Source organism: Hippopotamus amphibius, chromosome 15 (assembly GCF_030028045.1).
Source record: "Hippopotamus amphibius kiboko isolate mHipAmp2 chromosome 15, mHipAmp2.hap2, whole genome shotgun sequence".
Taxonomy (NCBI): domain Eukaryota; kingdom Metazoa; phylum Chordata; class Mammalia; order Artiodactyla; family Hippopotamidae; genus Hippopotamus; species Hippopotamus amphibius.
In genome coordinates this window covers 18,886,408-18,910,142 of record NC_080200.1, presented here as the reverse complement: position 1 = coordinate 18,910,142, position 23,735 = coordinate 18,886,408, and the positions used below count along the sequence as shown (strand labels likewise).

General features: G+C 35.1%; 1 protein-coding gene and 1 pseudogene across 1 annotated transcript; one reads left to right on the top strand and one right to left on the bottom strand.

The window, feature by feature from the left end:
• The first annotated feature begins 6,071 nt into the window (after window positions 1-6,071).
• On the top strand, window positions 6,072-7,040 carry LOC130836294 (olfactory receptor-like protein OLF4). Its single transcript, XM_057708355.1, has one exon. It carries the CDS (start codon window positions 6,072-6,074, stop codon window positions 7,038-7,040), a length of 969 nt encoding a protein of 322 aa, XP_057564338.1.
• Window positions 7,041-19,975: 12,935 nt separating this feature from the next.
• LOC130836293 (olfactory receptor-like protein OLF4) lies at window positions 19,976-21,009 on the bottom strand (annotated as a pseudogene).
• Between the last annotated feature and the right edge of the window lie 2,726 nt (window positions 21,010-23,735).

Genomic DNA, 23,735 nt, shown 5'->3' with positions numbered 1-23,735 from the left:
AGGACGAATATGTAACACCTTCTTCCTGTCTCATCTGGGTACAGAGCTTCAGTCTCCCACATCAACCACCCAGGAAGGGATTCAGACTTCCACACAGAGACCTTCCTCTCAGAGCTTCCATGCAGGTGAGTCCAAGCATCCAAAAGACACTTAGGTAAAGGTCAGAGAGAAGGAAATCCAAGAATGTTCACCTGAGGCCACCTGAGAACAAGCTCCGCTTAGCCTAGAGCCCATAGACCTCTGTGGTTCTTTGCTTGCTTGATTAAATATCAATGTATCTTTATGATGCTAAAAAGAGAAATGAACATTGAGCTCAGTAGGGCAATTCTCAGTGATGGCAATTAAATGATAGGAATGGAAGCGCAATTAGAAGTGATATAAGAGGCATAAAGTCTTTCCAATAAAAGTAGAACATACGTCCAAGTATCTTATTCTTTAACTGGAGTAGAGAAACAAGATATTAACCGTGGAGGGATATAAAATTAAGTAAAGGCATTTCTGTCTAACTTTTAAGATGTGATGTTTGATCATATTTTCATATTGATAAGAAAGGTCCAGACCAAGGCATGCTTGCAAGTACATCCTTCCAACTGTCATACACCTTTTTCACAGTATATGAGACATATATTTCACGATGTCATCTTTGAAATAAATGCAAAAAATTATAATGTAAAAAGAAGTGTGCTAATGACCTTACTATGTAATTGTTTTACTTCCAATGAGGCTGAATGTGTATGCAGCTTTGCTAGCCATTTACTTTCTCTATCTCACATTATATATGTGTCCTTTGTTTTTGTATGCTAAAACCACAGAACTTTTATTCCTGTTTTTAATTATAACCTTTCAAACAAATCATTGAAATTTTATTCACAGACTTATTGTTTGCCTTTTAGTTATTTTAGGTACATATACATGTATTTGAGGAGAAATAGGAGTGTACTTAAAACATGTGTGGTCAAATCTATTCATCATTCATAGTGTGTTCTCTCCATTGTCTTTTTTTCTGAAAGAAATGAACTGTCACTTTAATACTCTCTCTTGCAAATCATTGTTCTAAACAAGAATGATAGTAAAATTTCTGCATGCTTAGCACTAATAAATAACCGTGTTTTCTTCCAAAAAAATTTACATCTCTGTTATTGTTTATTATTTTTCTTTTGACCTTCTGTGAGTAGATCTATTTCTAAATATTTTATCACATTCACCCATCATGAGGAAGGCATTCTTCTTTACCATTCGACTAAAGATCCACCATATCTTCCTCAAACACATTGAAATCCACAAATCTTCATACAAGATGATTATTATAACTTAAATCCTGCTTTCTTCCCACATTTCAAAAGTATTTCTGTAATGTCCTTTTGTTTCCAAGTCCTTGACAATTTAATTTTATAATAATGATGCATGTTGATGTTGTTAAATTATTAGTTTCATATCTTTTTTAACTTACTCATAGACTTTCACTCCATTTTATTACATGCAATCGTTTTGAAAACGCTCTACTGAACTTCATTTCATTCTCAGATATTGTTCCTGTAAGATCTTAGTTTCTTTTAAAACTCCTTCTATATTATGCACTCATACATAATCATTACATTTACACAAATGCATGAATAGAATCCTATACACATTGTAAATGCTCTTTGTGTTTTAGTTCAGTCATTTTTCCTAAATTTTGTCCCATATTCCTTCTTCCTCAAAAATTCTTAATGGACCTGCCACTAACCACTAGTACAATGATGATTCATAATTTTTATGGCTGTAAAACATTTCATGGGGTTCCTGTGCTACTCTCCCTTTAAAGGCCTTCCATATTCTTTGTCATTAAATTGCTATTATATCAATGCAAAGAAAAAATATTGAGATAGTGAAGCTCAAATTGTGGAGCTAATTGTGCATGATTTTGTCCCCCAGGGTTCATCAAGAAATGACCAGAGACTCTTATAATGGTCATATATGGAGGGCTCAGTAGAGGTGGGGGATCTGGCCCAGAATGGGTATTCTGCCAATACTGGAGATCCCTGAGTTTAAGAATAACTGTATTTTCAGGAACAAGACAAGGGTGTTCACTCTCACCATTAGTATTCAACATAGTTTTGGAAGTTTTAGCCACAGCAATCAGGGAAGAAAATGAAATAAAAGGAATCCAAATTGCAAAAGAAGAAGTAAAATTATCACTCTTTGCAGATGACATGATATTTTACATAGAAAACCCTAAAGACTCTACCAGAAAACTGCTAGCACTCATTGATGAATTTAGTAAAGTAGCAGGATACAAAATTAATGCACAGAAATCTCTTGCATTCCTATACACTAACAACGGAAGAGCAGAAAGAGAAATTAAGGAAACTCTCCCATTCACCATTGCAACCAAAAGAATAAAATACCTAGGAATAAACCTGCCTAAGGAGGCAAAAGATCTGTATGCAGAAAACTTTAAGACAATGATGAAAGAAATCAAAGACGATACAAACAGATGGAGGGACATACCATGTTCCTGGATTGGAAGAATCAACATCGTGAAAATGACTGTACTAACCAAAGCAATTTACAGATTCAATGCAATCCCGATCAAATTACCAATGGCATTTTTCACAGAACTAGAGCAAGAAATCTTACGATTTGTATGGAAACGCAAAAGACCCCGAATAGCCAAAGCAATCTTGAGAAGGAAAAATGGAGTTGGTGGAATCAGGCTTCCTGACTTCACACTATACTACAAGGTCATAGTGATCAAGATAGTATGGGACTGGCACAAAAATAGAAAGGCAGATCAATGGAATAGAATAGAGAACTCAGAAGTAAGCCCAAACACATATGGGCACCTTATCTTTGACAAAGGAGGCACGAATATACAATGGAAAAAAGACAGCCTCTTCAATACGTGGTGCTGGGAACATTGGACAGCAACATGTAAAAGAATGAAATTAGAACACTTCCTCACACCATACACAAAAATAAATTCAAAATGGATTAAAGACCTACATGTAAGGCCAGACACTGTCAAACTCCTAGAGGAAAATGTAGGCAGAACACTCTATGACATCCATCAAAGCAAGATCCTTTTGGACCCACCTCCTAGAATCATGGAAATAAAATCAAGAATAAACAAATGGGACCTCATGAAACTTAAAAGCTTTTGCACAGCAAAAGAAACCATAAACAAGACTAGAAGGCAACCCTCAGAATGGGAAAAAATAGTTGCCAATGAAACAATGGACAAAGGATTAACCTCCAAAATATACAAGCAGCTCATGCAGCTTCATACCAAAAAAGCAAATAACCCAATCCACAAATGGGCGGAAGACCTAAATAGACATTTCTCCAAAGAAGACATACAGATGGCCAATAAACACTTGAAAAGGTGCTCAACATCACTAATCATCAGAGAAATGCAAGTCAAAGCCACAATGAAGTATCACCTCACACCAATCAGAATGGCCATCATCACAAAATCTGGAAACAACAAATGTTGGAGAGGGTGTGGAGAAAAGGGAGCTGTCCTGCACTGTTGGTGGGAATGTAAGTTGGTACAGCCACTATGGAAAACAGTTTGGAGGTTCCTTAAAAAACTACAAATAGATCTACCATATGATCCAGTAATCCCACTACTGGGCATATACCCAAAGAAAACCATAATCCCAAAAGAAACTTGTACCATAATGTTTATTGCAGCACTATTTACAATAGCCAGGACATGGAAGCAACCGAAATGCCCATCAACAAATGAATGGATAAAGAAGATGTGGCATATATATACAATGGAATATTACTCAGCTATAAAAAGGAATGAGATGGAGCTATATGTCATGAGGTGGATAGACCTAGAGTCTGTCATCCAGAGTGAAGTAAATCAGAAAGATAAAGACAAATATTGTATGCTAACTCATATATACGGAATCTAAAAGTGGTACTGATGAACTCAGTGACAAGACAAGGACGCAGATGCAGAGAATGGACTGGAGAACTTGAGGTTTGGGGGGGGCGGGTGGTGAATGGGAAGCTGAGATGAAGTGAGAGAGTAGCATAGACATATATATACTACCAACTGTAAAATAGCCAGTGGGAAATTGCTGTATAACAAAGGGAATTCAACTCGAGGATGGATGATGCCTTAGAGGACTGGGACAGGGAGGGTGGGGGGGAGTCGAGGGAGGGAGGGAATACAGGAATATGTGTATAAATACAGATGATTGGACTTCATGTACCTCAAGAAAATAATCAATAAATTAATTAATTAAAAAAGAATAACTGTATTTTGAATATCTATAGCTGTCTTCAGGTTTTCCCTAAGATGTTGTAACATTTCATATTTCTGCCAGATAACGCAGAGACTACACCCTTGCTACAAGTTCAAAACTTCTCACCCCAAGATGAGATCATTAAGATATTTTTTCCCAGGACTATGGTATGAATGAGATTTCCTACTGCTTTCTTAAACTATATAATGAGTTAGAGCCAAGGTTTAGATATTTCATCACCTTTTTGATTTATCTATTACTATTATATAACCATATATTATGTGCATTTCTTCAGTTATCAGGCTTTCAAATAATTTTTACAAATGACTGTTTTTCAATTGACTTGTGGGGTGTATGTTTGGCCATATTTTTTAAATGTATTTATTTAAATATGTTTATTGTCTTACTACTGAGTTTCTTGCCTCATTTTAGATGGTTTTGTCCTTCCATAGATTTTATATATTTAAACATCAAGGTGTTACTCTACACTGAGGTAATAATCTCTTTAATTTTTTTGTAAAATGTTAGAAGGATGGGAAGAAAGTTCATTTTTGTAAGCATTTCTTCAAATAAATATGAAATAGGCACAAGAAAAATAAGTTTTGCTGGCTGATTTTTAAAATGACCAACTTTCATTTTACATTCATTGTGCTTTATAAACATATGTTTGTGAAGCTTTTGTTTATTCTCTTTGCTGATATTTCTCTTGGGCTGTATATTCCATAAGTACACCAAACCACAAAGATAATATTAATTCATCCATTGGATAATTTTTTTCTTTTTTATTAATTTTTCTGGACATCAAGGACATATAACCGTAAATGAAGTGTTACCAAAACAAAAGGAGTTTTCTTTACCACAGTCTCGCAAGGACCATTTGAAATTATTAGATCTTTATACCTTCTGGTGTCCATTTTCTGTGTGTGGGTGTGTAGGCCTTGGGGAATGTGAAAAGTCCTCAGAGCAGGAATTCTGAGCTCATATATTCCAACTTAAAACTTACACACAGCAGCCAGAACTCAATCAACCAAAGGGATTCATTTAAACACACAAGTGACCTTTGCAAAAAATTCATAAAGTGCTAGAGAAAAATAGTGTGGATGAGAAACTCCTTGTGTCTTGAAGATTTAGCATGAGCTGGGAGGCCACCTTGCACCTCTACATTCTCTGACACCATCTCTCCTCACTCTGCCCCTCACCTGTTACCCTCCCCATGTGGATTCCTCTTTTCAAACATGACCATCTTAAACAAACACCACTTTAGGGCTTTTCACTGGCTGCTTTTCCTACATACAATTTTCCTAATATTCATGGCTCCTGCTCCCTTATCTTTGAGGTCTCTGTTCAAATGTCACCTTATTTGCAAGTCTTACCTGAACACTCATCAAAAATAGAAGACGCTCTTACTTTTTCCCTTTATACATGCTTTCATTTTCTCTTAGCACTTGTTACCATATGACATGCTACACTCATTTTTATTTGCTTATATTATGTTTCCATGACTGGGTTTCAGGAGCATTTGTTTTTCAAAACCCTGTACTTCTTGCCTAGACAGCACCTGGATCATTGCCCAACTCCACTGATATTCCCCAGATAAGTGAATGAATTTCTCATTAATACATGACATCTTGGGGGAAAAGCCAAGAGTGGGACAGGCTTGCTAATTAGAGATGACACAGGCAATTCCCTAAAGGGGACCAAATCCATAAGCAAAATATTGGTATTATGACAGCAAAATATAAATGGCAGCATTTTAACAAGGTGACTGATGCACTTTTGTGCAAATATGATTACGTTGTTTTCCTCTTTCCTTGTAGTCATTTCCACCACATGGCACCAAGGAACATAACGGGAAATCCAGAATTAATTCTTCAGGGACTTTCAGAAGAACCAGAACTGCAGCCCCTCATATTTGGGCTTTTCCTCCCCATGTACCTGATCAGTGTACTTGGAAACCTGCTCATCATTCTGGCCGTGAGCTCACACTCCCACCTCCACACACCCATGTATTTCTTCCTCTCCAACCTCTCCTTTGTAGACATCTGCTTTACCTCCACCACCATCCCAAAGATGCTGTGGAACATCCAGATGCAGAGCAAAATTATAACCTATGAAGGATGCATCATCCAGATATATTTTTTCATGCTGTTTGCAGGGCTGGACATCTTCCTCCTAACAGTGATGGCCTATGACCGGTTTGTGGCCATCTGCCACCCTCTGCACTACAAGGTCATCATGAACTCCCATGTCTGTGGAATGTTGGTTCTGGTTAGCTGGATCATCAGTGTCCTGCATTCCTTGTCACAAACCTTAATGGCCTTAAGGCTATCCTTCTGTAGAGAGGTGAAAATCCCTCACTATTACTGTGAACTCAAGCTATTGATCCAACTTGCTTGTTCTGAGAACTTTCTTAATGACATGGTGATGTATTTTGCAGCTGGGCTATTTGGTTTTGGTCCCTTTTCTGGGATCCTTTATTCATATTCTAAGATTGTTTCCTGCATATGTAGGATCTCATCAGCTCAGGGGAACTATAAAGCATTTTCCACCTGTGCATCTCACCTCTCAGTTGTCTCCTTATTTTATTGTACGGCCTTAGGAGTGTACCTTAGTGCTGCAGCTACACAAAGTTCACATTCAAGTGCAATCATCTCGGTGATGTATAATGTAGTTACACCCATGCTGAACCCCTTCATCTACAGTCTGAGGAACGAAGACATAAAGAGGGCTGTGAAAGCATTCTTTAGATTCACAGTTATAAAAACTGCCACTTGTCTTCAACTGAGGAAGGGCACATGATGGAAAGGTTCAAATCCTCAGAGCGAAAAGCTGCAAATATTTGATCAGATTTTTTGATCAGATTGTGGAAGTAGAACTTGCTTCTTCAATTTATTTCTTGGAATTTTCATTTCTTTGACTTCAATTCTCTCTACAATTTATGTAATTCACTTGATTAAGCTTTGTGAGCTTTCCATATCTAAAAAATTTCCCTTTCATGTTTTTTTTCTGATGCTCTCAAATTTAATCTCAACCTTGGATCTGAAAAATTAGGATTCCTGTTTATCATATGACTAGAAAGATTTCTTTTTTAGTGAAATATAATTGATTTACAATGTTGTTAGTTTGAGGTACAGCAAAAGGATTCAGATATACATATATAAAATTTTTCAGATTTTTTAATCTTTTTTTATGAAATTTGAGTATAGTTCCCTGTGCTGTCCAGTACATCCCTGTTCATTATATATTTTATATATAAATAGTGTGTATAAATTAACCCCAAACTCCTAAGTTATCCCTACACCTGCATTTCCCCTTTGGTAACCATAAGTTTATTTTCTATGTCTGTGGATCTATTTCTGTTTTGTACACAAGTTCTTTTGTATCATTTTTTTTTTAGATTCCACGTATAATCAACATTATATATTTGTCTTTCTCTGTCTTGGCATGTTAATCTCTGGGTCCATCCATGATGCTGCAAATGCCATTATTTAATTCCTTTTATAGCTAAGTAATATTCCATTGTATATATGCATTACATTTTGTTTTTCCATGCATCTGTCAACAGACATTTAGGTTCTATTCATATCTTGGCTAATGTAAATATGTTCCTATGAACACTGAGGTGTGTATTTTTTTAAATTATACTTTTGTCTGGATATATGAACAGGAGTGAAACATGGCAACTCTAGTCTTAGTTTTTTGAGGAATCTCCATACTAATTTTCAATGTGGCTGCATCAACTTACATTCTCACTAACAGCACATGAGGGTTCCCTCTTCCCCACACCCTCTCTAGCATTTTTTATTTGCAGACATTTTAATGATGGCCAATCTGACCAGTATGAGGTATTATCTTATTGTAGTTTTGATTTGCATTTCTCTAACAACTAGCAATGTTGAGCATTTATTCATGCTTCTGTTGGCTTTCTGTATGTCTTCTTTGGAGAAGTGTTTATTTACATCTTCTGCTCATATTTGGATTATTTTTTGTATTGAGTTATATGAGCTGTTTGTATATTTTGGAAATTAATCCCTTGTTGTTCATATCATTCTCAAATATTTTCTCCCATTCTGTAGGTTGTCTTTTTATTTTGTATATGGTTTCTCTACAGATGGGAAGTTATACCATGTTCTCAAATTGGAAGAATCAATACTGTCAAAATGACAATACTACCCAAGACAATCTACAGGTTCAATGCAATCCCTATAAAATTACCAATGGCATTTTTTCACAGAACTAGAATAAAAAAATTAATTTTATGGAAACACAATGACTCCAAATAACCAAGCAATTTTGAGAAAGAAAAATGGAGCTGGAGGAATCAGTCTCCCTGACTTCAGACTATATTACAAATCTACAGTAATCAAAACAGTAAGGTACTGGCATAAAAATAGATGTATAGATCAATAGAATAGGATAGAAAGTCCAGAAATAAAGCCACACACCTATGGTCAACTAATGTACAACAAAAGAGGCAAGAATATACAATAGAGAAAAGATAGTTTTTTAGTAAGTGGTGCTGGGAAAACTGGACAGCTACACATAAAATAATGATATTAGAAAGTTCCCTAACACCATATACAAAATAAACTAAATATGGATTAAATACCTAAATGTAAAACTGGATACTATAAAAATCCTAGACGAAAACATAAACAGAACACTCTTCGACATAAATCGCCACACTATATTTTTGGATCCATCTCCTACAGTAATGGAAATAAAAACAAAAATAAACAAATGGGACTTAGAAGTATTTCTTTAAAACAATTTATTCTCAAGTAATATGTATAACACTAAATACTTTTTTTTCATTAATCATGAGTTGTACTGCTACTATGGGGAAAAAATATCCTGGGCACCCATGGCTATCAATTTGTTTATAAGAAAAAAATCTTAGAACAGAGATTTCACTTTTATTTATGTAATTTGTGTATCACCACCTTAAATGTTCTTCCTGATATTCTAGACTTTAACATATATTGTGTTTTGTAATGTATCATTGAGTTTTATTCTCCTCGTTAGGATCCTGTTCTGTTCTTCAGCTCTATGTCTGCAATGCCTACAACAGTCACTGCTAAAAATAGATTATCAAATAGTTGTCTCCGTGTAGAGTCTCCAAGGTAACTCAAATTTGACTCGTTTGACATAATAAATATGTGAAATATAATGAAGCAAAAATTTTTAATATACTTTATGTTACTGGGCAAAAATTTTTCTTTTTCAAGCAGTGAATTTACTCTTTGTGTTCTGGAAGATGGATCTTCCTTTGAAAGAGATTTTATATATTGGAATAAAGGAGTTGATGGCTGGTTTTATGCATTTTTATTGGATTATCTTCCTGTTGCTGCTTGGAAACTTCCAGTACTTGCATACACATGAATCCTTTTATTACTCTAAATGAAATACCTCTGTCTTTTCTAAGTTTAGTCACAATAATAAAAGAGAACTGAATGTACATTTTAAATGTCATCCATTATACATCCTCTATATGATGAGAAATCTCTTCAGTCATTATGATCAAAAAGTGACTCACAATAACAGTTAATTCCTCCCCAGTATGTGATTCAGGGTCACTATTTTTTCTCCACAAATATTCATTTTCTTACAGAGCCTTCGTTATCCTGTAGGGAACATCAGTAGACTCATGTTTTAATACAGTTTTGTGAAATAAACTTGAACAACAGAATGATTTTGAATGTTGTCTCAAATATAAAAGTAGATGCCAAAAAAAAAAGAAACAGCAGATTGTAATATTCACCTTTACATTTGTTCATTTGGATTGTGGTGCCCGTAAGCAATTGCTGCATAGCAAGCCATCCTGAAAGCAACTGTTTTCGACATTATTACTTTATTAAAAATGGAATTGTGTGATGTTGAATTTTTCTGATCTCTGCTGGGATCCTCATGTGTCTTTATTCACCTGTAAGTCAGCTGGGGAGGCTCTGTTCATCTTGGCTGAACATCCTAATATACTGAGCCCTCAGTTAGTTGTAGACTTAATTATGATGGTCTTGGATGGGACAGTCGGGCTCTGCTCCACATGTCCTCTTGTCCTTTATGTAACACACCTGGAACTGATCATATTTTTAAGGCAGAGTTCCTGGACAGTTGAGCAGAAATTCACCAAGTCCTTTTAAGAAACATCATCATTTTCATCATATTCCAAGGGCCAAAGCAAATTTAAAAAATCCTAAATGCAGCCCACTCACAGAGGTGGCCCAAAAGACCCCACCTCCTGATGGAAGATGCTTCATTGTCACATTACAAAATTCTTGGATATAAGAAAGGTAAAGAATGGGGGGCAACTCTAAAAACAGTCTAACAGAAGCATAATTTCTTCTGTAAAACTATTTTCCCTTCCACTTGCAGAAGATAAATTATCCTAGAGTAAGAACAATAAAATGGACAATCTAGAAGAAATGGAGAAATTTCAATAAGGTACAACTTTCTAAGACTGAACCAGCAAGAAATAGAATATATGAACAGACCAATCACAAGTGCTAAAATTGAAACTGTGATTTAAAAATATCCAACAAACAAAAGACCAGGAGCAAATGGCTTCACAGGCGAATTCTATCAAACTCTTACACAAGAGTTAACACCTATCCTTATGAAAGTATTCACACTGAAATCCGCAACAAAATACTAACAAAACGAATCCCACAACACATTAAAACGATTGCATACCTTAATCAAGTGGTACTTATCCCAAGAATATAAGCATTCTTTGATATACAAAATTCAATCAATGTGATACACCACATCATCTAATTAAAGAATAAACACTATATAAGCATCTCAGTAGACACAGAAAATGTTTTTGACAATAATCAACACACATTGATGATAAAAACTCTACAGAAAGTAGGCATAGAGGGAAGCTACCTCAAAATAATAAAGACATATACAACAAACCCACAACAAATATCATTCTCAACAGTGAAAAACTGAAAACATTTCCTCTAAGATTGGGAAGAAGACAAGGATGTCCACCCTCTTCCACTTTTATTCAATGTAGTTTTGGAATTCCTGGCCATAGCAATCAAAGAAGAAAAAGAAATAAAAGGAATCCAAATTGGGAAAGGAAAAGGAAAATTGTTACTGTTTGCAGATTATATGATATTATGCATAGAAATTCCTAAAGATGCTACCAGAAGACTACTGGAGCTGATCAACAAATTTAGTAAAGTTGCAGAATACAAATTAATACAAAGAAATATCTTTCATTTCCATACACAAACAGTAAAAGTTCAGAAAGAGAAATTAAGGAAATGATCCCATTTACCATCACATCAAAAAGAATAAAATACCAAAGAATAAACCTAGCTAAGGAAGCAAAAGACCTGTACTCAGAAAACTATACATATGATACTGATGAAAGAAATCAAAGATGACACAAACAGGCATGACACAAACATATTTTTGGATTGGAAGAATGAAAATTTTCAAAATGACTATAATAAGCAAAGTAATTGACAGACCCAATGCAATTCTAATCAGATTAGCAATTGTATTTTTCAGAGAATTAGAAAAAAATTACAATTTGTATGGAAATACAGAAGAACCTGAATAGCCAAAGCAAACAGTGAAAGAAAAATGGAGCTGGAGGAATCAGGCACCCTGACCTCAGACTACACTACAAAGCTACAGTCATCAAAACAATATGGTGTGGGCACAAATACAGAAATATAGATCAATGGCAAAGGATAGAAAATCCATAGATAAAGTCAGGCACCTATGGTCAATTAATCTATGTCAAAGGAGGTAAGGATATACAATGGAGGAAAGACAGTCTCTTCAATAAGTGATGCTGGGGAAATTGGACAGCAACATGTAAAAGAATGAAATTAGAACACTCCCTAACACCATACACAAAAATAAACTCAAAATGGATTAAAGATCTAAATGTAAGGTCAGATACTATAAAGCTCTTAGAGGAAAACATGGGCAGAACACTCTCTGACATAAATTGAAGCAAAATGTTTTTCGACCCATCTCCCAATGTAATGAAAGTAAAAAACATAAACAAATGGACCTTATCAAACTTAAAAGCTTTTTCACAGCAAAGAAAACCACAGACAAAATGAGAAGACAACCCACAGAAAGAGGGAAAATATCTCAAATGAAGTAACCAACAAGGGATTAAACTCCAAAATATACACACAGCTCATGCAGCTCAAAAACATACAGAAAAAGACAACTCAATCAAAAAATAAGCAGAAGATCTCAATAGACATTTCTCCAAAGAAGGTATACAAGTAGCCAAAAATCACATGGCAAGATGCTCAACACCAATCATTATTATAGAAATGAAAATCAAATCTAAACTGAGGTATCACCTCACACTGGTCAGAATGGCCATAATCAAAAAAAATCTACAAACAATAAATGCTGGAGATGGTGTGGAGAAAAGGGAACCCTTTTACACTGTTTGTGGAAATGTAAATTGATATAGCCACTATGGAGAATAGTATGGAGTTTCCTTTAAAAAAAAGTAAAAATATAATTACCATATGATCCAGCAATCCCACTCCTGGACATATACCCAGAGAAAACTATAATTTGAAAAGATACATGCACACCAATATTCATTGCAACACTATTTACAGTAGTCAGGGCATGGAAGCAACCTAATAATCCATACATCAACAGAGGAATGGATAAACAAGATGTGTGACATAAATACAATGGAATATTACTCAGCCATAAAGAAGAATGAAATAATGCCATTTGCTGCAACATAGATGGACATTGAGATTGTCATACTGTGTGATAAGTCAGACAGAAGGGGACAAATATTATATGATATTGCTTAAATGCAGAATCTAAAAAAATGGTACAAATGAACTTATTTATAAAACAGAAATAGAGTTACAGATGTAGGAAATTATCTTATGGTTACCAGGGGTAAACAGGTGGAGGGATAAATTGGGAAATTGGAATTCACATGTACACACTATTATACACAAAACAGATAATTAATAATAATTAATAATAAATAACCTACTGCATAGCACAGGAAACTCTACTCAATATTCTGTAATGACTTATACAGGAAAAGAATCTTAAAAAGAGTGGATATATGTGTATATATATATATATATATAACTGAGTCTCTTTGTTGTACTGCAGAACCACATTGTAAATCAAATATACTTCAATAAAAATTTAAAAAGTAAGAACAATACATATTTTTATTGTTTTATTGTTTTATAATATCATATAAGTTTTACAGGTGCAACCTTATATTTCAATTTCTATCTACGCTAGAGTGTCCTTACCACCAAAAATTTCATTTCTGTCAATCACCATATGGTTGATCCCCTTTAATCATTTTACCTTGCCACAGGCACATTCCACTCTGTTACCCACTACTTTGATTTCTGTGTCTACATGGTTTTTGTTTGTTTCTTTGTTTGGATTGTTTTGTTTGGATTGTTTGTTTATGTATTTTGGGGTTTTGTTTGCTTTTATATTCCACATATGAGTGAAATCACATGGTATTTGTCTTCCATTGTCTGGCTTATTTCACTTAGCATAATACCATCAAAGTCCATCCACGTTGTTCCAAATAGTAAGATTTAACCTTTTTATTGCTGAGTAATATTCCATTGGGTACACGTACTACATTACCTTTATGCTTTTGTCTGTTGATGGGAATTTAGGTAGTTTCCATATCTTGGCTATTGTAAATAGTGCTGCAGCGAGCAGGGGAACATATATCTTTTTGAATTAGTGTTTTTGCATTTTTGGATAAATATCCAGATGTGGAATAATGCGATCATACAGTAGTCCTATTCTTAATTTTTTTTTAGTACTTCCCATATAGGCTGCACTAATTTATATTACCATGCCCTGTGACTGAGTGTTCCCTTTATTCCACATTCTCACCAACACTTGCTTTGGGTTTTTGTTTGTTTGTTTGTTTTTTCTTGTCTTTTTGATGATAGCCAATCTGACAGGTGTGAGGTGATATCTAATTTTGATTTTAATCTTCATTTTTCTAATGGTTAATCATGTTGAGCACCTTCTATTTGTCTGTTGGCTGTCTGCATATCTTCTTTGGAGAAATGTCTAACCAGGTCCTCTGACCTTTTTCTATCAGGTTGCTTTTTTTATTTTGGGTGATTTTTTTTGAGTTGTATGAGTTCTTTATATATTGTGGGTATCAACCTCTTATTGGAAAGTTTATTTCCAAATATTTTCTCCCATTCAGCAAGTGTTGTTTTTTTTTTTTTCTTTTTCTTGAAGGTTTCCTTTTCTGTGCAGAAGTTTTTAGTTTGATGTAGCCCCTTTTTTAATTTTTGCTTTTGTTTCCCTTACCAAAGGTGACATATCTAGTAAGATATTGCTAAGACTGATGTCAAAGGGCATACTGTTGTTTACTTCTAAGAATTTTATGGTTTCAGGTATTACATTCAAGTCTTTAATTTTGACTTGTTTGTGCTTGACTTGCTTGACTCACAGGTGTGAGACTGTGTCCACATTTCATTATTTTTGTATGTGGATTTCCAGTTTTCCCAACACCATTTATTGAAGACACTATCCTTTCTTATTTGTATGTTCTTTGCTCTTTGTTATAAATTAATTGTCCATATATGTGGGTTTATATGTGTGGGTTTATTTCTATGCTCTCATTTCTGTTCCATTGATTTTGTATCTGTTTTTCTGCCAATACCATGCTGTTTTGATTACTATAGCTTTGTAATATAGTTTGAAATTACAGCATGTGATACTTCTAGCACTAAGACAACAGATATAAATGTTCCTAATGCAAAACATATGTTAGTTATGTTTGGTAACAAAGATGTTAACTAACATTAATGTTGTAATAATTTTGCAATATATATGTGTATCAAATCATCACACTGAACACATTTAATTTATCCCACTTTAAGTACCAAATAATTTTAATAAGCTACAAAAAATGTGTGAAAATATACTTTGTAAGCCTAAAGGAAATGTTCAAGCCTAAGGAGTGTGTGTATTATATGTGTGGGTACATTTGTATGTTCTTCTTCAAATAAACACCCACACACACATAAATTTACATAACCACGTTCATTTATAATCCCATCTATGATGTTGAAAGGAAGCTTATATGGAGAGAATAGAAATGAAAACAATGTTTGTATTTTCATGAAATTGAAAGAATGTATAAATTTAGACAAATATTTAAACTATAATGGGTGACCCTATTTTTTAATAAGGACTTAATCTTTCTACATTAATTCCTTAATGACCTCAAAATAAAAAACACATTCCCAATTTTACAATGAGAAATTTGCTCTTCCAGTTAATGGAGCAGGATATCTCCAATTTGACTCTTATTTTCTTCTTCTACTTAACATAGGGTTTCAACACAAAATACCATTACTGGAGGGAAACTAAATGAATGAATTGAGAGGCTTAAACTTAGTTCCCTCAAACAAACCTGTATTTTACAGCTGTCTGTCTTCAATTCCTTTTGCTGCTGTAACAAATTACCCCATGAGTGGCTTCAAAATAACAAATTTATATCTTAAATTATTGAGGTTGGAATAATCCCAAAAGGGGTCACATTGAGCTAAAATCAAGATATCTGTAGTCCTGTGCTCCTAAAAGATACTCCACTGGAGAATGCATTTCCTTTTCTATTATAGATTGTAAAGGACACTTGCATTCTTTTGCTCAGGACTCATCCCCAATCTTCAAAGCAGCATCATAGCATTTTCAAATCTCTCTCTCACTCTGACTTTCTCATACACATTTATGTAATAGTAATAGCTAGTCAATACAATCATCAAATCAGACAGACATGACAGCCATTGCAGTAGTCTGATTCTACTTGTTCTAGTCATTTGTTCTGATATTTGAAGGTAACGTTCATGATTACTCTTTTATTCAAGTTTATTTAACATAACTGTATGAACAATGACACTACTTCTGTCCCTTTGAGATCACATGGAGAGTCTGGATGGTCATGGATATTTGTGCATCACCTGTGACCCTGAGCCACATACCTTAAAAGGAATCCTAGAGCTCTAGTGAGCCATCCTTTGCATATGAGGATGATATACAATGGATTATATTGATACTGTTCATACTCTGCTGTTTTAGTGATTGTGACAAAATTTTGGACTGAAGATTTTTCATTTAGAGAAATGGAAGGAATCATATTTTCTGGAAGTACTGTAAATTTTCAAATAAAAACAAGACAATGCTTTAACAAAAATAATAATAATAATATGTCTCCAGTCCTTCAGCTCAATGAATGCACCTTAGAAATGAATACTGAGGTCTTTTTTCAATGAGTAGATGAACTACACGAAAAATACATATTTTGCATAGTAAAATATAGTCAATTTGGATATGTTTGCCCCATTATCTGATGCAATAAATTCCCAATTTCTTAAATATAAATGTGGTTCAGACTTTGAGGGATTAAAATAGAAATATTAGTTTCTATCAAAAGTAGTAATCACACATTCTATTTTATGTAATTTTGCCTAAATTTCTACAATCCATGAATTTCATCTTAATTCAAACATTCATTATTTTCATTTATTTACTCTCTAACTTTCTGTAGAGGTTTTTTCAACTTAATGGATGGAGTTATAAATGAGTCTGTGGGCATGTACGTGTATGTGCATGAGTGTGTTTATTCAAGAGAAAAATATACACAAATAACACAGAGACATACATATCCCTCACCCTTGGATGTGTTCTTTGGAATACACAAGTATTTTATTTATTTATTTATTTATTTATTTATTTATTTATTTATTTATTGGCTGTGTTGGATCTTCATTGATGCTCTAGTTGCAGAGAGTGGGGGCTACTCTTTGTTGTGGTGGGCAGGCCTCTCATTGTAGTGACTTCTCTTGTTGCGTAGCATAGATTCCAGGTGAGGAGGCCTCAGTAGTTACGGCATGCTGGCTCAATATTTGTGGCTCATGGGCTCTAGGTCACAGGCTAAGTAGTTGTGGAACAGCGACTTAGTTGCTTCAAGGCATATGGTATCTTCCCGGTCCAGGGGTCAAACTCATTTCCCCTGCACTGGTATGCAGATTCTTAAACAGTGAGCCAGCAGGGACATCCCCACAAGTATTTTTCCAGATGTAATTTTTTTCTCACAGCATCCCTCAGAATTTATGTTTGTTATTCCACACTACCTCCAGGAGTTAGGAGACAGAGGCCGGGGGGATTAAATTTATCATAAGTACATAACACAGCAGCAAAACTTATTGCATAAAACTTATTATATAACTTCTCAAATTGTATATATAGAAACAGGCACTATATAGTCTTTTTTTTTTAATCTTTATTGGAGTATAATAGCTTTACACTGTTGTGCCAGTCTCCACTGTAGAATAAAGTGAATCAGCTGTATTTATACATACATCCCCATATCCCCTCCCTCTTGAGCCTCCCTCTGGAGCATCCCTCCCATCCTCCCTATCCCACCCCTCTAGGTCATCAGCAATCATCAAATTGATCTCCCTGTGTTAGGCAGTTGCTTCCCACTAGCCATCTATTTTACATTTGGTAGTATGTAAATGTCAATACTACTCTTTCACTTTGTTCCAGCTTCTCATTCCCCACCTCCTCATGTCCTCAGTCTGTTCTCTACATCTGTGTCTTTATTCTTCCTCTACCATTAAGTTCATCAATACCATTTTTAGAATATATATATATATGTGTGTGTGTTAGCATACGTTATTTGTTCTTTTTCTGACTTACTTCACTCTGTATGACAGACTCTAGGTCCATCCACCTCACTACAAATAACTCAATTCCATTCCTTTTTATTGCTGAGTAATATTCCATTGTATATATGTGCCACACCTTCTTATATACGTGTCACATCTTCATATAGTCTTAATAATTAAATGACTTTTAAATTTATTCAGTTTGTACATATTAAATGAGTACAGTATATGGCATGTAGTTATGCTTTGAAAAATTTATTACAATTAAAAACCTCTACTGTGCCTGTCAGGGTAGGATCTAGAGCACAGGTAGCTGAGTCACATCTGACATAGGCAGGAGATATCTCTTCCAACTGGAAAAAAAGAAAGTTTCATATGTGGATATTAAAGTAGTGAAATTAAATTAAGGTGATATATAATGGATGATGTTGATTCAGTTCATTCTCTTCCCCCTTGGTAGTTGTGACAAAAACTTGAAAAGTAGGAGATATTTCACTTAGAGAAATGGAAGGAATCATATCTTTTGGAATCACTGGAAATTTTCAGACAGAAACAAGAAAATAATTTAAAAAACAAAACATGTCTCTTGTCCTTCAGCTCAATGATACACCTTAGACATGAACAGTGATAGTCTGTACTCAATAAGCAGTGAAGTACCTAAAAAGACATATTTTTCTTAGTAATAAATATATAATTTAATATTTTGCTACTTCAAACTTAAGGCCAACTCTACTCCAAGGCCATATTATATTGATCTATTTTTGCATAGTTGTCTTTCTGTGTAGATTCCACTTGGAGACACTAATTTTATTATAAGGTTTTGCCAGTGACAGTGGTAGACACAGTGGACACAGACTCTACAGCACAAGATGTTAATAAATAAAAAAAATAGCCATAATCAGTGATAACAGCCAGTATGTTAATTTTTGGATTATCAGGAAGAGCAGTTAAGGAAGAGATACGCAAAGAATGATTCACAAAAGTGAAAAACTGTGGTCTCTGGTTTTCACCTCTATTGATGGATGCCAAAAAAAGATTTTTTTTCATAAGAGTAGTACAAATCATTATTTTTTTCATTAAGTAAAGTGCAAAAGGGAAGAACAAACCTGACACTACATTGGATGTGGTTTCCTTTATTTTAACCTTCATAGCCTATTGCTTTGGCTACAAGTTAATCAGTAAAAGGATATTTCCCATAGCAGAAAGTATACATAATTTACATAATGGCCCATCTCCTGGAACCCTGTCTCTCATGTTTGAATTTAACCTAAATTAACTTTGTTTTTAGTTCACAGGAAACATCCTGATAAGGCCCACCTGTAAATGGCTTCAGGAAAGAAGAAATTACCACATCCCCTCCAGAGCCTGGTTGGAAGCAGGAAATATTTGCAACACATTATTGGCCCCATTCACTTCTCCTCAAATGCCCCTCTTTGCTCTATAAAAAAATAAAAATAAAAAATAAATAAAATAAAAAACTAGCATCCAAACACAGGCAAGATGGTTCTTTGAGACACTAGTCCACCGTCTTCTTGGTCTGCAGGCTTTCCAGATAAGCACTCTATTCCTTTCCCCTACAACTCATCTCTTGATTTTTTTGGCCTGTTGTCCAGCAAGCTGTAAGGGCTTGGACTCAGCAACAACAACAAAAAATAATCAGTATGATATGTTTTATTTAAGAAGAACTTATTCTTAAGAGATCCATGTAGTCCCTTGAGATAAGTGGGGATTTCCAAATATTTCACAAACAAGATTGGGAATGCAATTGTGAGAGTTGAAATGAAAAAGGGGGAAAAAAATCTTAGTTATTAGAGATATTACAAAACATAAAAGTGAGTTACATAGATTGTATAAAAGTTACATATATTGTATAAAGTTGAAATTGAAATTCCAAGAAAAAAAAGAGGCATTTTCAACATCCATAATTTGATCAGACTGGCAGGCAGCACTAGGCTTAGGTTTTGAGCTTTGCTATCATGGGCACTTCTTATGCCTTTAGGAGAAAAGAACATTTTAGAGTTACCTTTCCAAAGAGCAATTTCAGACCCCTCTTAACTCTTTATTTCTCAGACTGTAGATGAAGGGGTTCAGAATGCATGTAACCACGGTATACATCACTGAGGCTGCTGCACTTGAGTATGAGCTGTGGGAAGGAGTTGAGCTAAGGTATACTCTGAGATGTACAAAAACATAAGGAGACAACTGAGAGGTGAGATACATAGGTGGAAAATGCTTTATACTTCCCTCGAGCTGATGAGATTCCCCTTATGAAAGAAACTATCTTAGAGTAAGAGTAAAAGATACCAGCAAAGGGAGCACCACCCAGCAAGACAGCTGCAAAATACATCACCATGTCATTAAGAAAGTTGTCAGAACAGGAAGCAAAGATAAAGCACACTGTTAGGACCAAACAATAAAACATGGAGACAACTAAGAGGTGAGACGCACAGGTGGACCACCGGCCAGGAACACAGCTACAAAATACATCACCATGTTATTGAGAAAGGTGTCAGAACCAGTGAATTGGATCATCTGATTGAGTTCACAGAAAAAGTGAGGGATTTCTAAGACCGTACAGAAGGACAGTCACAACACCATTAAGCTTTCTAACAAGGAATGCAGAACACTTATGACCTAGGACACCAGAAGCAGCAGTCCACAGAGCTAGGAGTTCATGATGATGGTGCAGTGCAGGGAGTGGCAAATGGCCACAAACCAGTCATAGGCCATCACAGTCAGGAGGAAGTTGTCCAACTCTGCAAACAGCATTAAAAAATACATCTGGATGATGCAGTCTTCATAACTTGGCTCTTGGTCTGGATGTTCTGCAGCATCTTTTGGATCATGGTGGAGATGAAATAGATGTCTACAAAGGACAGGTTGGAGAGGAAGAAGTACATGGGTGTGTGAAGATGGAAGTGTGAACTCACAGCCAGGATGATGAGCAGGTTTCCAACTACAGTAAGCAGGTACATGGAGAGGAAAACCCCAAATATGGGGGGCTGCAATTCTGGTTTTTCTGAAAGTCCCAGAAGAAGAAATTCTGAAAGTCCTGTTATGTTCCTTGGTGCCATGTGGTGGAGGAGACTACCATAATGGGGGAAATAACACGACTCAGTATCACAAACATTGATACTCCTCACATTGTTGAAATGCTACTTTTTATATTTTGCTGGTAGAGTATTAATTTCAATATTTTGTCCATGGATTTTCCAATGGGTATACGGTTCTGAAAGAATATCACAAGTAAAGCATCCGTATAGTGTGTCTGATGGTGACAGACTCTATGAGGAAAATGAAAAGAAGTGTGAGGGAAAGAGTTAAGTGCGGCTGCTATTTTTATGGATATTAAGGCAAGACATGCAAATAGGGTGACATTTGAACAGAGACCTTAAGGAAGAGAGAGAAGGATCCATGTACATGTCCTGAGAAATGTGTTCCTGGCATGGAGAACAGCCTGTGAAGAGGACCTGAAGAACCTACTTGTTTAAGATGTTCAGGTTTCTTTAAAAAAAAAAAAAAAAAAAGGAAGCCAATGTGTGGAGGGTAATGATCAGGAGGGAGAGTGAGGAGAGACAGCATCAGAGGATGCTGAGGAACAAGGTGGCCTCCCTGCTGCCACTGAAACTTCAGATCAGGAGAGCCTCATACACACTGTTCCTCTAACACTTTATGAAAGTGTTGCAAAGTTGGCCTGCATATTTAAATGAATCTCTTTTCTAGTACCTTCTGTTGATTGTACTCTGGCTTCTGTACATAAGAGTCACCTTGGAATATGAGTTCAGTACCCCTGTTCTGAGGATTTCTCACACTCCACAAGGCACCACACAGACACACACACACACACACACAGTAGACCCTGGCTTCCTAGGGTGTATCACTACCACATATTTTTCACCCCTAATTACTCTCATTGAGTTAGAGGTTGATACGGTTCAAGTTGATCAGAGCAGATAATGTATTTACAAACAGCATCCAGAAACTCTAGTTTGTAATCTCAGGTACCAAAAAAATTGGAGTTTGATTTTGTTATGGCCATTTTATGCTTTCTATTAATGATGCATAGATAATATTTTCACTGAACAAGTATGCCTTGTGTGTTTGTGTGTGTGTATACATATTCTCTAAAGCTGGATTTTAAGATTATATATATATATATATATAATCAGCAGGGGAGAGAGAGACAGAGACAGAGAGAGAGAATGGACATGAAATGGAATAAAGAGCTAATAATCACAAATGGTCCCTGAGAGACTGTGACAAATAAAATTTTCTTTGGTTTTAGTGATATTTTATGTGCTGTTATATTCCATTCATTCCCAGGAAAAGTAATATGTGACAAAAATAAATGTATCCAAAGATAAAGTAGTGCTATCTTTATGGTCTGAAACACCTACGGATTGTGCAGCCTCAAGAGAAAAATGAGCAAAGGGAATAACCAATGCTTCACCAAAGAATATATATAAAGCACAATGACAATGTATATGAAGTACAATGACAGTATCAGGCAACAAAATTTGGTTTTCCCTTGCCTCCATACTTATTTCATCACTTGATTTTATGTAGTCTAACAGCAGAGGAGGCAAACTTCTTTCTCCCTTTTTATATGTGACATCGTCTCTTAGTTGTTCTTGGACTATGATAATTTTTGATAAGTTCTATGGGCACACTCTAGTGCCAGTTTTATCTTTGCCCTTTTATCAATAATCTCTGAAGTCCACACACAATACACCATGCACACACCCTAACAATTCCAACCTTTTCACTGAACAATTTCTTCATCTTAGTTATCTGAGCACACTGTATATTCTACACAAGTCTTTCCCTGTACTATGTCTTCCTAATTATAATGCTAGATCCAAATGTGGAGATACTTCAATTATTCTGTTCATGTTTGTATTTGAACCAAGTATGTGAACATATGTACACTTGAGACTAATAAATTTTGAAAATGAAAAGCTAGAAAATAAAAAGAATGACAGGATAGTTAATAGAGTTCCAAATGTATTGTTTCAAAACAAGTGTAGTAAACAGAATAGAATGGAGCATTGAAAATGATTTGAGCAAAGGATGAATTAGCACTAATTTAGGACATCAACATGGATTAATTAAATTGGCAAATGACCTAGATGTAAAATAATATACTACATAATGTTCCTAGTATGTTCTGGCATGTAGCACGTGCTCAATTTTTTTTTGTTGAATAAATTATGACTTTGGTCTTATTATACATAGACATTTACTATATGGCAAGGTTTTATTTCAATTTCTTTAAAAGACTGAATTTTTTTGGGGGGGGCACACGGGCTTAGTTGCTCCGCGGCATGTGGGATCTTCCTGGAGCAGGGATCGTGTCCCCTGCATTGGCAAGCGGATTCTTAACCACTGCGCCACCTAGGAAGGCCCAAAAAGACTGAATTTTTGATAGATGCTGTCATGAATGTCTATCTATCTTGCAGAAAATAAAGTTATTATTCCCTCAAACATCTTACAAAATGTTAGAGAGATTACAACCTCAATGTTAGGGTAATGAACACATTTTAGATGAACACCTTGACAACCGCATGTATAAAATCAATATGTGGACAAAATCATCTCACATAAGACAAGAAACTTACAAGTAAGACAATATACCTGTATAACTAACTAACTTTATTTTTTTTTATTTTAAGGCCAAACATATGCCCCAGAAGTCAATTGAAAAACAATCACTTGTAAAAATTATTTGAATAACTGATAATTGTAAAAAAATGGGTATATATAATAATAATAGGCAAATCAAAATGATGACCAAATATAT